Raw genomic sequence first — 15,196 nt, forward strand, 5'->3', positions numbered from 1 at the left:
TCGCCTTTGAACCAGTAAGATCCGCTTTGTTGCTGTAGTGTAGTAGATGCTGCGTGATTCCGAGAGAAGGTCTGCTTGAAGATGAAACCACCAGGCGAGGACAGCATCCTGTGTAGGAGGATCAGGAAACTGGGCCCAATTACCATCACTGTCTGGGTCCAGCACGCGTTGACAAATGATATCTACTTTGTCACTCCAATCTTTCTTCTCAAAGTATTTGTCAAAGAAGCCCTCGACATCTCGAAATGTGCAGCCACATATCTCCTCAAAGATTCTTGGATTCACCAACTCACATGTCTGCTCAGAACCTTTCTGTGATGATGAGGTGGATTTGACCGGCGTGCCGGTCAAAGGAGGGGGGGATGCTTGCCGGAAGGGTCGCTCGCGAGCTGGTAGTGATGAGGTTGAGGACGGCCTTCCAGATATCGATGTTCAGGTCTTTTTGAATGACGAGCCGCACCAACGCTCGGCAGTGGTCATAGGTGAGGTGGCCTTGTTGGAGGCGCCTGAATAAACTGGCGAGATCGGAAGCAAGGTTTTCATCGCCGGTTCGTGAGCCAAGTTTGAACGCAGCTCTCTCCCCCATCAAGGTGGTAAGGAGTTTTGATATTGCCTGTTGGCAAATTTCATCCCGAGGGTCAGAGGTGTCATTATATTTTTGTTCTGCTTCTTGAAGTAGATCTTGTAATCGGTATAGTGAGTTGCTTAGAGGAAGATTTGCGATGATATCACAATCATGGTCCGAAAGCTCAGCCATATATGACGAATGGGAAGCAAACACGAGAACAAAATGCAGAATTGTTAGTAAGTTATGATGTATGGTATCTGTGGAAGAAGATAGTACGCTGGGACCGGCTTGATGCAGTACGTGAATGTGAGAACAGATAAAGCCGCTGAGCATTGAACTGGGTGGAGATTAATCCTAATCGATCGCGACGGAATGGTAATAAATGTAAGATTGTGTAGGCTACTGGGGCAAAAGAGCTCAGTGACACTGCTGGTAGAAGGGCCGATCCAAGAAGCAGAAAACTTGACCTCGCTAAGTGCGCCACTTGACCTTGTTATGTAAGCTGATCTCATAAATGAGGCCCATGCCACTATCTGACCTTGCATAATACATCTTTTCTTATAATTTGAAATCACTCTTTCTTTCTTAATTATTTACTATCAATTCTATAATCAATTCTTAATTAATTGTAGAACAATTCTTCTCTCATTATAATTTTCATATATAGAGAAAACTTTACTTATTTTATTAAGAATTACAATTTTTTTTTTTTTTTTTAATACTGAGATTATTTTTGAATTTAATAATAAAGTATTGATATAATTTACACTGAATTAATTATTAACTAGTTTTCAATCAATTGCTAATTGCTTAAATAGATAGATTAAGTTTATTCTTATCTTTTTAACTGATGTAATTATCTATTTAATATATACTTTTAAAGTAAAATATAATTATAACTCATGATCTCTCTAAGTATTTTAAAACTTATATATAAAAATATATATTATGACGGGCTGCGTCTGATCAATTATATAGACTATTTCATTACACTTTATAGATTTCACTGAAAGCTTCAATTCTCAGTTCACTAAAAGCTCTGATTCTCAGTTACTGATTCTCAGCTGAAAAACTTATGAAATTTCTATTCTTTTACTCTGAAGCTTCACTGTGTACATAGAGTCTCTATTCTTTCACTCTGAAGCTTTATCATGTATGTGTATAAATATTCACTCTGATTACTGATTTCTGCACTTTCTCTCTCTTTTCTTCTCTAAGATTTTTCACTTTTGTATTATAAGATCTATATATTATATTAATCTATTCAGTGTAGACCTCTTACACTTGAAAAACATTTATCATTTTCTTATTAGAAATGATTACTTATTAAGAAGATATCTGAACATGTAACAACATGTAAGAAATAAAGAAACAATTAATCAGTTAAGTGAACACTGAGTCTTAATCAGTTAAGCAGACACTGAGTCTCTAAATAGAAGCTTACTCATCAGTCACTCTGACTCTGTAACAAGATCTTATAAAGAGAATAAGAGAATGTTAGTGAAAGATCTAAGAGTTCTGACATCTTAGACATATAAAATATTCATACAATTACACTTTCAATTTTAAAGAACTCTCAAATGCAGATATTATACATTTAATAAATAATATAACTATGTCTAATGATAATATAAGAGAACTCTCAAATGCAAGTATAGACACAGTATTATAATAGCTTCAAGTAATGTTGAAATTATAATAATAATAGATAGTTAATATGCATGCAACTTAACAATATTAATATAAAGAAATTCAATAATTGTCTTAACAAGAAACCTCTGTACAGACAATTTTAACACTGATAGAATCAAATATAAATACAATATAAATACTGAAGAAATGCTTAAATATTCTTATATATTTTAATACTTCTGATCTCACTCTCTATTTATCATGAAGATTGAAAATGCTTATAAAACTAAGTATAGATGAAGATGTCATCAGTTTATTAACTAATCAAGATTAATATATCAATGAATGATTGAAGAATTGCATGAGATAGAAGTTTTATTCATAAATAAAAGCATGTAAATCAGTGTTGTGAATATCTGATAATATTATCAAATATCTTGATATTCTGTTCTGAGATACTGCTATGTAATAGAAAGTATTAGATTAATTACAGAGTGTCTGACAGAGAAACATTTCTCTCATAACATTCATCTCTGACTTTAACATCAAGATTTCAGAAGCGGATGATTAATCTTGAGAGAATTAAATAAAGATTAGTATACTCAAGAAGATACTAACTTTCAAACTCTTACAGACTCTTATAAGCATAGACAAAGATCTGACTTATAAAGACTTCTGTATAAAACTCTGAATATTGAATGACTGTCTTATCAAGCTCAAGAGTATACAGAATAGCAGCAGAAGATATTACATCTCAGTTACTCATTCACCTATGTTGAAGAATAATAACAATAATGCAGATGTTATGAACTGAGTAGACTTGAATGTCTATGTATAAGCAAGAGTCTTCACTGTTTAAACAGGCTTCTGAGTTTCTGAGATCACTTCTGAAGAAGTTGCTGATCAATATTAACAAGAAGTGTGTATTAATTATAACTAATCAGAATATATTACTTTCAACTGTTGATCAGCCTATATGTCTTCTCATTCAAAAGAAAGATCAATGCTGGTGATTCATGTCAATCATATTACATCGAAGAAAGATTTGAAAGATAACTATAAGAACACTCTGATAAAACAGAGAAAAGATTAGCTTCTGTTCAAAGTTGTAAACAGAAGCTTGAAGAGGTTGAATGATAATAATTTAAAGAGAAAATAACAATGAATATGATTCTTGTATCTACTATGATGAATAACATGTATAATATGAAAGCCATAGTAGATAGCGGTCTATGTTACTATGTAATAATTAAATCTTCAGTGTATTCTCTTATCAAAACCTCAACTTCTTGCAGAATTTAATAGTTCAAAAGATGTTTGCATCTGTTATATGATAAAACTGAACATAGATGTTGAAGAACATCAATGTGAAAATACTTATGTATATAAAGTTAATAATCTTGACTATAATCTTATGCTAAAACTTATCTGACTATCTGAATAAGACATCTTGTTAAACACTTAAAACAGAAGCTTAATATTCTCTAACAATGATAGAATTCATGAAGATGATGTTTATAAGACTATGAATCTGATACAGATCTTCATCAACACTTATGAGATACTCTGAAAGAGAAGTTACTGACAAAGTCACTGATAGTAAAACTATATAGCAATCTATTTCACCAGTCTAACTGATATTAAAAAAGTTCTAGAACAGTTATTCTGTGTTACAATAACAGATTCTCATATAAAACTTTCTCAATAATATTATGAATACCTAGATGTCTTCTGATAAGATAATAATAATATTACAAATCTACCTCTCTTATAAGGCCTAGAAGTAGATCACAGTATCAAGTTAGAAAAGAAGAATGATAAAGACTTTAAATTATCATGAGAATCTCTTTATAATATGTTCTGAAATGAACTTCTTCTTCTTTGAAAGACTCTCAATGATCTGTTGAATAAAGAATTCATATGTGTTAGTAACTTCTCTGCTGCAGGTTCTATTCTCTTTGCAAAGAAATCAGGTGAAGAACTCTGATTCTGTGTGAACTATTAAGGACTGAATAGATTAATAAAGAAGAACTGCTATTCTTTATCTCTTATCAATGAAACTCTAGCTTACATCAGACAAGCTCAATGATTTACAAAGTGAGATATCATTACTGTGTTTCACAAGATTTGTATCACTAAAGAAGATGAATAACTTATAGTATTCTGAACATGTTATAATCTCTTTGAATGAGTAGTCACACTCTTTGAACTGACTAACACTCTCAGTACATTTCAGAAGTATATCAACTGAGCACTTTGAGATTTCCTTGATGAGTTTGTATCTGTTTATCTCAATGACATTCTCATCTTTACTGATAGATTCAGAAAAGAATATCAAGAGCATGTATAAAGAGTACTACAATAATTATAAGAAGAAGAACTATCAATAGATATTGACAAGTGTGATTTTAAAGTCAAGACTCAAGAGTGTAAAATATCTAGATTTTATTATAAAAGCTGGTAAGAGAATTTGAATGAATTCTGAGAAGATCTGTGTCATTCTTGAATGAGAAGCTTTATATACTGTGAAGAGTGTATAAAGCTTCATCGAATTTGCTAACTTCTATCAGTAATTTATATGAAACTTCTCAGATATTATGAGATCACTTACAGAACTTATCAAGAAGAACTCAGTATTTTAGTGATCAGTGAATGCTGAAGCTGTATTTATACAGATGAAGAAGATATTCATCAATACTTCTTTACTGATGATATTTAATTCTGATTATAAAACAGTTATTAAAGCTGACTTCTCTGACTATGTTACACAAGAAGCTATATTGTAATATAATGATAAAGATATTCTATGATCATGTATCTTCATATCTAAGAAACTGAGTTCTGCTGAATGCAACTATGAGATCTATGATAAGAAACTTCTTACAATAGTACACTGTCTAGAAGAATGAGACTCTGAACTCTGAAATGTCTTCAAATTTGAGATAATCACAGATTATAAGAATCTCAAGTATTTTACAATTATCTGCAAGCTTACTGAATGATAGATGTGATGATCTGCGTTCTTGAGCTGTTTTTATTTGATAATACACTACTATTCTAAGAGTCAGAACTTGATAGCAAATACTCTCTTATGATAAGAGTGAGATATATTATCTGATATAACAGACACTTGCTGAATCAACTGAGAGTATCAGCTCTTAAATCTGAAAATACTAGTTGATTATAATAAGACAACTCATGAAATTATATACACATCTCTGATTAGAACATATCCTCTCTGAACTGTCACTGACACTGATATTAATATCTCAACTTCTTCTGAATCTACACTAGATAAACTGTGATATATAACAGCTCAAACTGACAAACTTCTCTAAGCACTTATTGAAGCAGTATATCAAGAAGCATTCTGATTCTTCTCAGAACTATATATAAGAACTGACATCTCAGAATATTCAATCAATGATAATAATAGTCTGTGATTCTGTGAACAATGCTGAGTCTCTCACTCTGAACTCTTATACACTCAGATAATGCAAGAGATACACGATTTGTATATAACTGATTATTCAGATTGTGAACAACTGTATTGAATAATCTCTTGAGAGTTCTACTGATCTGAGATATTAAACAGTATCAGACACTTTGTCTGAGACCATAACTATTGTTCTTTCATTATCTAATAAAAGAACTATAGAAAAGATCTACTAAAATCACTCAATATCTCTGATAGAATCTGATAAGATGTAGTGATTGATTTTACTGTTAATCTCTCTGAGAGCAAGAATTATAAGAATATTCTGATCATTATTGACTGATTGAGTAAAAATGTGATATTAAAATCTTGTAATAAGATCAATACTGAACAAGTCACTGAAGTCTTCTTATAAAGTTTATTCTATCAAATGCATGAATTGCTGAGATCTATTATATCTGACTGAGACTGTCAATTTGTGAGTGCTCTCTGAACAAGGATCTATCAGATTCTCAAGATCACATGTCACTTATTAACTGCTTATCACTCTAAGACTGATAATGTATCAGAATAAACAGTTCAGATAGTGAAGAATTATCTTCATAAGTTCTACAATTGTTTATAAGATAACTAGTATAATCTTCTTCTACATACTGAAGTTGCTATCAATGACCAGAATGCTGTTTTAACAGATATAAGTCTGTTCTTTCTTATATACAGATATCATATAAAAGTGTTAAATCTTCTAGAGATCACACAGTTCACACTGAACCTCTGCAGTTCAATTCAGATCACTGATAATATAGTAATAAAGCACTGAGATGCCTGGGACTGAGTAAAAGCCTTCATAACAAGTGCTAAACAAGATTAAGAAGATTAACTCAATATCTAACAAGATCTCATAGAGCAGTATAAGATAGAAGATCTTGTATAATTAAATTCTAAAAATATACAGATCACATACTTATTCTGTACATTGAATTATTATTATGTGAAATACATAGTAACAGAAATTCTAGACAGTTACAACTATCATCTTGATACTCTGTCAGAGACTCATGATGTGTTTCATATGAGCTTGCTTCACTATGCTGTTACTGACTCATTTTCTTCTCAACTGACTTTCAACTGACAGTTATCAGAGATAATAAAAGAAGACAATAAACTGAAGTAAGAGATTGAAGATATTCTTAACAAGAGATCTCATGACTGCAGCTGACATTATCTTGTGAAATGAGTTGACTATAATTATCTGATCTGAACTCTGAGCTTTATATTATCTGAAACAGTGACTCTTGACTGATGAAAACTATGCACAATCTCATCTCTGAAAAGAAGAGACTAATGTAGTGAGCTGTGCCTGATCAATTATATAGACTATTTCATTACACTTCATAGATTCCGCTGAAAGTCTTAATTCTCAGTTGACTAAAAGCTCTAATTTTCAGTTGCTGATTCTCAGCTGAATAACTTATGAAATTTCTATTCTTTCACTCTGAAGCTTCACTGTATACACAGAGTTTCTATTCTTCCACTCTGAAGCTTTACTATGTATATATATAAATATTCACTCTGATCACTGATTCCCGCACTTTCTCTTTCTTTCGTTCTCTAATGTTTTCCACTTTTGTATTATAAGATCTATATATTATACCGATCTATTTAGCGTAGACCTCTTACATATATGTATAATATTTAGACTGACTGTGTCACCGTGTCTGAGATCAGAATCAGAATATTTGATAATCTCATTATTAATTTAACTGATCTTATTACACAGTTTTAAGATTAAATAGTAGTCTTATACTGTTTCAGTAAAACTTACTGTCTACTCTTATCACATTTTTCAAATGAGATCATGATTTTCACTTCTCAATTTAAATTCTTTTTATTGCTTTAAATGACTTTAAATCTCATTTGAGCATTATCAAAAAGTGTTACTTTTTAAAAAATTAAAAATACTCTAAAAAAACCTTGAAATGTCTAAAAATAGTAACTTTATATCAAGAATGAGACTAAATGAGATTAAATAAGATCACTTTCTTATTTTTTCTAAGTCATAATCTTATTTTAAGATCTGATAAATAGTCACTTTACATGTTTTTTTAATGACTAGTCCCAGCGGGATTCATATCAAGAAATGTATGATTATTATTATTATTATTCTTCAATTATAAATGTATACAGTCAGAGACTACAATATCTACCTGAGAATCTTTAGTTCTCAGAGTTTTTTCTATATCAATAGAGTTAACTATTATACATTTATCAATTTCAGATATGCAAAATCAGAAAACTTCAGCTCAGAATATAAAAACTGTTTACAAATTACAGTATTTCAACATCTTTAATACTTTGAAACCATTTGAAAATATCATGACAAAGGAAAAGAGAACATAGTATTAAAGACAGACATATTAAACAGATAGATAGAAAAGAACAGAAAGAAACAAGTACAGTAAAGAGAGACTATAACAAAAAAAAACAAAAAAAAAAATTATTAAAAGATAGTGTATAGCTGTTTTAACAGACTATATCTAATTAATTTCTATGTCAGCGTGACTCAGTTGATAAGACTGGTAATCAAGGCCGCACACATTAGAGATGTGTGGGTTCAAATCTCATCACTGACATCTGTCACTTCTTACTCATGAAAGCCCTCATGTAATAGAGGCTGAGTCTAATTAGTAAGGCTTGATGTGAGGTAGAACTCTCTACTGCAAGCCAAGTCACTAGTTAAGCAAGATTCTGTGAACACTCATCAGAGCTGATATGAGATGTCAATATCTCACTATTCTACTGTACACCTGTCAAGGTTCTAACAATATAGAGCCAAGCCTAATGTAGTGATTATACACTACTTAAACAAGTCTGTAACTAGAGCTGTCATTGAAGCCTAGATTTTCCTGAAATACAGAGAATGATGTTGAAAATTATCTGACTAGCAGATCTAGACATACATCTAGACTGACCGTGTGACCGTGTCTGGGACCAGGACCAGATTTTTTGATAGTTTCATTATCAATTCGACTGATCCCATTACATGGTTTTAACATTAGATAGTAGTTTCATACTGTCTCAGTGAGACTTACTGTCTACTCTTATCACATTTTCCAAATAAGATCATGATTTTCACTTCTCAATTTAAATTATTTTTATTGCTTTAAATGACTTTAAATCTCATTTGAGTGTTATCAAAAAGTGTTACTTTTTAAAAAATTAAAAATAGTCTAAAAAAAACCTTAAAATGTCTAAAAATAGTAACTTTATGCCAAGAATGTGTCTAAATGGGACCAAATGAGACCACTTTCTCATTTTTTTCAAGTCATGGTTTCATTTTAAGATCTGATATATAGTCACTTTACATGTTTTTTTGATAGCCAGTCCCAGCGGGATTCACGCTAAGAAATGTATAGAATCAGATCAAATGAAATCAAATGTGAAATTCATAGTCTCAGCGGTTAGTCTACATACATCTAGGCTCTAGACAGAGCACTCTGATAGGCTAGAGCCTGTAAGTTCACTGTCAAGTTCTAATACTGACGGAGAGAACTGCAGTCATCAAGCCTATAATTAGTCTCTAACATAAAGTGAGATCATGATGACTGATTGATAGGTCTATAAGCATCTAATAAGACTGAGATCAGCAACCAGAAGCTTGGTGTGTATGCTATCAAGTGAGTGATGGCAGTCACTAACTAACACCTCTGGAAATTAGTGACTGGCCTGAGAGAACAGACGCGGTGATCAGTTAATTATAGAGGGTTAAATATAATTAGCTTAAGATGCATTCTGCGGGTGACTAGCGCCCGTAGTTCTCTTCAAAAATCTAACCTAGTTACTGAACTAGTGTGAAAAAAAATCAGGTGTTTTATATACAAAAGTGTTTTATTCTTCTTTTGAAACAGTCTGACCAACTTTTCAATTAAAAACAGACTTAGAAATCTCTTAATTGAAAGAGTCTGATCAACTTTTCAAAAGAGTTCAATAAATATCTCAATTGAAACAGTCTGACTAACTTTTCATTGAGTGAGAACAATGAGTTCAAAAATACACTCAGTTGATGTGAAAAAAGATGCTTTCTCAAATACTATTTTTGAGATTGAAATTCTGAAGAGAAGAAAGAAAGAAGAAATAGAGAAATAACAAGTTCTTGAAATACAGAAACTTGAAAAAGTAAGTAAGATTCTTGAAAAGCAGTGTCTGAGTGAGATGAATGAAGAAGTTCTGTTAATTCTTCATACTCAGGCTAGATAACTACAGAAGATGATCAAGTTCAAACTTGGAATTTCAAACACAGTTCAAAAAACATTGAAAATTTCTAGTATAATCACTAACTTATTATTTTACTCTTCTTCTTTTTCTACTTCTTCTTCTTCTTTAAATCAGAAGAAAACATATGCTTAAGCAGCTGAATCTGCTGTCTCTAAATCTGCTATCTCAAAACCTGCTCAAAATCCTGAGAAAACTGAGAAGAATACTGCTCATACTTCTATTCATAAAAAAGTAAAGAAAAAAATACAAAAAGAGAAAAACTTTCAAATCATCAAAAATAGAAGACTTATTCTCAAAGTCTCAAATCAAAATATCTTACAAAGAAACAAGCTAAACTCAAATCTCATTTTCAGAATCAGAAATGAAATTAATCAGCAGTTCTTTTCTCAGTTGATAACTGATATTGAAGTTTAAAAATCAGTTATAGCTTTAATTGAGGTATCATTCTTTGAAAACTTCATTATTCTGACTACAATGTCTAAATTTAGTGCAGAATTCCTTATTCAGAAAAATAATCTCTGAAAATCAGCAGTAGAATCTTTGCTAAACATAATAATTCTATCTAAGAGAGATGAAAAGTGAGACAAATTCATTCTTTATAATATTTCAGTTGAAATTTTTGACTGTGAAGAAGAAATGCTACTTCTTAAAAATGAATTAGAAGAATATAACTCTATTCAACTGAGAAAAGAGTCTGTATAACTAAATTCAATTAAGTTCAGACAAAGCAGAAGAAATGTCTCTGTTCTAGTATATATAAAGACACTTAAACAGTCAAAGATCTCTGAAGTAAGAGTAGCAGATTTAAAAATGAGAGTTCATGAATACAAAGACTCAAGAATGAATCTCAAAGCTCAAACACAGTATTCAAACTGTCAAAGATATGAACACTTTATAATCTCATGTTTTAGAGACTCAAAATGTGCATTCTGTGTCAGAGATTACAAAACTAGTGAGCATAAATATGAAACATGCTTAAAAAAAGATGAAATATGTCAATACACTCTGCTTAAGTGCTCTAATTATAAAGAAAAATATACATCTAACTCAAAAGAATGTATATTTGCTCCAAGAACTCAAAAGAACTGGAGAAAAGATGAAGCTCAAAGTCAATCTAGAACTGAAGAGAAGAGTCAAGTTAGTAAACTGATAACTGCAAGCTCAAAAAGAAGAAACTCTCAACTATTTAAATCTTCAAACTTCAATTCTCCAGCTAAATGTAAACAGAATTTGAATTCTCAAACTTCTATCAAGATTAGAGAATTGAGAAATAACTCTGATGATAAACTAGATATAATGCAAGCAGTTGAGATTTCTACTTTTCAAAATAGATATAATCTACTATCTAATGATAGTGATTAGATTCTACTCTATCTCTACTCTCTTTTAGTATAAATATACAACAAAAACAACAAAAAAAGTTTAAAAACTCTTCAAAAATCATATTTATTCAACATAATGTGAATAGAAACTCAAATTGTATTAATTCTTATCTTCAAATTGTATTTGAATAAAAAGTTGATTTTATACTGCTTCAGGAACTGAATTTTGATACTGAGTAAAAATACATCATTTCTCATTCAAGCTACTACTGCTTTCTACCTCAAAAGTCTGAGATAAAAGTCAAGAGTAGTGATCTATGAAAGAAAGAGATCAAGATATTAATTTAATCTAAGATTTGATATCATGTCTGACTCTGATATTCTGATGAGTGATATTATAGATAAAGAGAATGAGTTTGATACTATACAGTTCATAAATATCTATAATGAAAAGTCATTGAAGAAAAATAATAATATCTGAATAATTGATAAAGAATTTCTGAATATAACTTCATTAAGAAACTCTATAATTGCAGAAGATTTCAATACACATCATCTCTGATGAAATTCAGAATACAAGAGAGTAGTAAGAGCTGATAATCTGATTGAATGAATCTTTGAGCATTTAATAGATTTAGTTAATAAGTCTGATTAACAAACACTCTTTAGAAAAGATATGAAACAGAAATCTATTATAGATCTAATCTTCATATTATAAAATCTAATGAAAAAAAGACTTGTAAACTGATTTATTAATTCAAATGAGACATCAGAATCACATCATGAGATTATTCAATTTGATATTAAACTGAGTGAAAAATAAATAAGTGAAAATCCTCTTCTCTCTAATCAGTTTAACTTTGAAAAAGCTGATTGAAAAGCAGTTGAAGAAAGTATAAAACTGTTAAAATCTGAAAGACAGAGTGAGCTATATTGAAATTCTGATCAAGATATCTTAAATAAAATGTTTAAGAATAGAGTGAAGCTCATTACATCTATTATTCTAATAAGTGTTAGAGATAATATTTCAAAGAGAAAATCTTCTAAGTATTCAAAACCTTGATGAAATAAGAATATCTCATCTAAAAGAAAAGAATTAGCTACTGCTAGAAGAGATTGAAAGAATGATATAATATCTGATAAAGAGTTCAAAGCTATCAGAAATAAATATTTTTCAGATATTATAAGAGCTAAAACAGACTGCTGGAATAAATTTCTTGAAGAAGCATAAGAAAAGAAAGTTTTTAAAGCTTTTAACTATACTAAAATGAGAAGTGTAGCAAAACTTCCAGCCTTAGAATATGAGTTTCAGAATGAATCATATACAGCAAACACTTTTGAGAAAAAATGTTAAGCTTTTATAAGAATTCTCTTTCAAAACTCATCAGATTCAGATTCAGAGAAAGAGAATATATCACTTCTTAACTACATTGATGAAAATGACTGAGAATGACCTGATCTTATATAAGATGAATTAGAGTCAGCTATCTTCTCAAGTTCTGTTAAAACTGCTACAGGGCCTGATTCAATTAATCACTTGATTATTCAAAATATATATTTCTACTTAAAGAATGAATATTTTGATCTCTTTTTCAATCTCTTGAAAAATGAATATCATTCTGAATACTGAAGAGAAGTCACTGAAGTGATTCTTGTAAGGTCTAATAGAAAGATGTCAATTCCTAAGTTATATAGAGTAATATCTCTATTGAACTGTCTAGAAAAGGTTTTAGAAAAGATAATAGCAACTTGACTATCTTTTATAAGCTCTATTAATAACTCTCTTTTATTCAGTGAATAAATGAGAGATAGAAAACAATATTCTTTTATTGACACTGTTCTCTCAGTTGTTCATGATATTCAAATAGCAAAGCATGAAGATCTGGTCTCAACTGCAGTTTTTATTAATATAAAAGAAGCATTTGATTATATTTCAAAGTCAAAGTTAATTCAGACTTTGAAGATGTTAAAACTATCACTTTCTCTAATAAAATAAGTTAACTATTTTATATCTAAAAGAATCATACAACTTTTCTTTGATGAAATGAAATAAGATAAGACTGAGATAAAAATAGAAGTATTATAAGAATCTTCAATCTCACTCATTTTATTTGCAATATACACTGCATATCTATTCAAAGATAGAAATATGAAAATAGTGAGATTTTCAAGTTATATAGATGATATTGATCTAGTCTACAGCTCAAAAACTATCAAAGAGAATTTGAAAGTGATTGAAAAAGCTGTAAAGAAAATCTTTATCAGAGCAGATATTAATTAAATTCAATTTAATATGAATAAAACTGAGTTAATTCATTTTTTTTCTAGATTCAATGAGAAAGAACTATCCCTAACTCTTTGAAATAGAGAGATTAAACCCAATTTAAATGTCAAATGATTAGAAGTATGATTAAACTTCAAGTTGAATTTTAAATATCATATTCAATAAAGAACTGTCAAGACAGAAAGACTATTGAACAACATTATCAGACTATTAAATACAGAGAGAGATCTATTCTTTCAGGCTATGAGACAGTTATATATAGCCTGTATTACCTCAGTAGCTGATTATGAAGTTCAAGTTTAATGAAATAATCAAGAAAATTTCACTGAACTCTTTCAAAGTCTGTAAAACAGAGCTTTGAGAAGAATTCTGAGAGTATTCAAATCATCTTCTATTAAAGCAATGAAAATTAAAGCTTCAATTGTCTCTTCTACTATTAGATTTGAAAAGACCTGTATAAACTATACTCTGAGAGTTATAAAGATAAGCTTAAATTATATAATCAGAGAAAGAGTCTCTTCTTCATTTTCATTAATCAACTCTGGAAATGAACTGAATTGAAATAGATTTCTTGATTGAAATGAAAATAATTCTTCAAAGAAAATGTCTTCTCAACTGTATAGACTATACTCACTGATTAAAAATCAATTTTCTTCTTTAAATGTTGAAAAAGTTGATCATGAGAAGTTATCTCTCTGAAGAGAAAAGCTTAAATCTCTTATAGACTTATAAATAAGTGAACTATCTAAAGAGAAAAAATATGAACAGTATTTGAAGAGAATTTCTACAATCAATATAAAAGACTCTATTCTGATTTATTCAGATGACTCAAAAAATGAGAATTTGAATAGATTAGGCGCAGGCATTGCTTATACTGAAGATAACATTAATTTTATCTCAGATTTCTGGCCTTTAGACTGTGAATCTGAAGTCTTTGACACTGAACTATTTGCAATAGTGAAAGCTTTCAAACTTATTAAAATAAAATCTTATAAAAGAGAAAATAGTTTGAAGAAGATATGAATATTCTCTAATAGTCAAGCTGCTTTAAAAAGACTTAGAAATAGTCAGATTTATAATGATTAAATGAATCTTGAACTGATCTTAAACTTCATTTTAAAAATTTAAAAGAGAAGAATATCAAAGCTGATAATTCATCTATACTGAGTTTCTGCTCATATGAATATTCATGACAATGAATTGACTGATTCAGCTGTAAAAAAGAGTTCAGAATTAAGCAGATCTATTCAAAAAATTATGTCCTGGTCTTTTATAAAGAGAAAAATAAAAGAATCTTGTTTAGATAAGTGAAATGAAAGCTGGCAGAAATAAAAGAAGAGTATACATTATTCAAGATTTGAAACAAAGCTCAAGTGAAAATCCTGTTCAATTAAATGTAAAAAGAAAATATTCTAATCTATAACACAGCTGAAACTAGAACATGATTATTTCAAATCCTATATACAGAGATTTGATAATAGATTTGATTCAATAGAATGCTCATTCTGCAATGCAACTGAGAATTCTGAGCATATTGTAATACACTGTGCATTATACAATAGTCTCAGAGTCAGATTGAAAGAGAAGTATGATCTAAATTAATTAAATATGAGATTCTTATTCTCAACTGAGACAGGAATTAAATACTTAATAGACTTTCTATCAGAAACTCAAGCAGC

At 29.9% G+C, this 15,196-nt stretch overlaps 1 protein-coding gene across 1 annotated transcript in view; it reads right to left on the bottom strand.

Annotated features, from left to right (window-relative positions):
• BDBG_03296 (serine/threonine-protein kinase Sgk2) overlaps positions 1–990 on the bottom strand; it is a gene marked incomplete at its 3' end in the record, with an annotated part of 2,584 nt that extends 1,594 nt beyond the window's left edge. The window contains exons 1-2 of the mRNA XM_031721185.1: positions 461–990; positions 144–312 (exon numbers count right to left, since the gene is read on the bottom strand). Coding sequence (XP_031577644.1) covers positions 144–312; positions 461–901 — 610 coding nt within the window. The 5' untranslated portion in view covers positions 902–990. The remainder of the gene's footprint in view (positions 1–143; positions 313–460) is intronic.
• Positions 991–15,196: the final 14,206 nt, after the last annotated feature.

The sequence above is a fragment of the Blastomyces gilchristii genome (assembly GCF_000003855.2).
Source record: "Blastomyces gilchristii SLH14081 genomic scaffold supercont1.5, whole genome shotgun sequence".
In the NCBI taxonomy this organism is placed as follows: Eukaryota; Fungi; Ascomycota; class Eurotiomycetes; order Onygenales; family Ajellomycetaceae; genus Blastomyces; species Blastomyces gilchristii.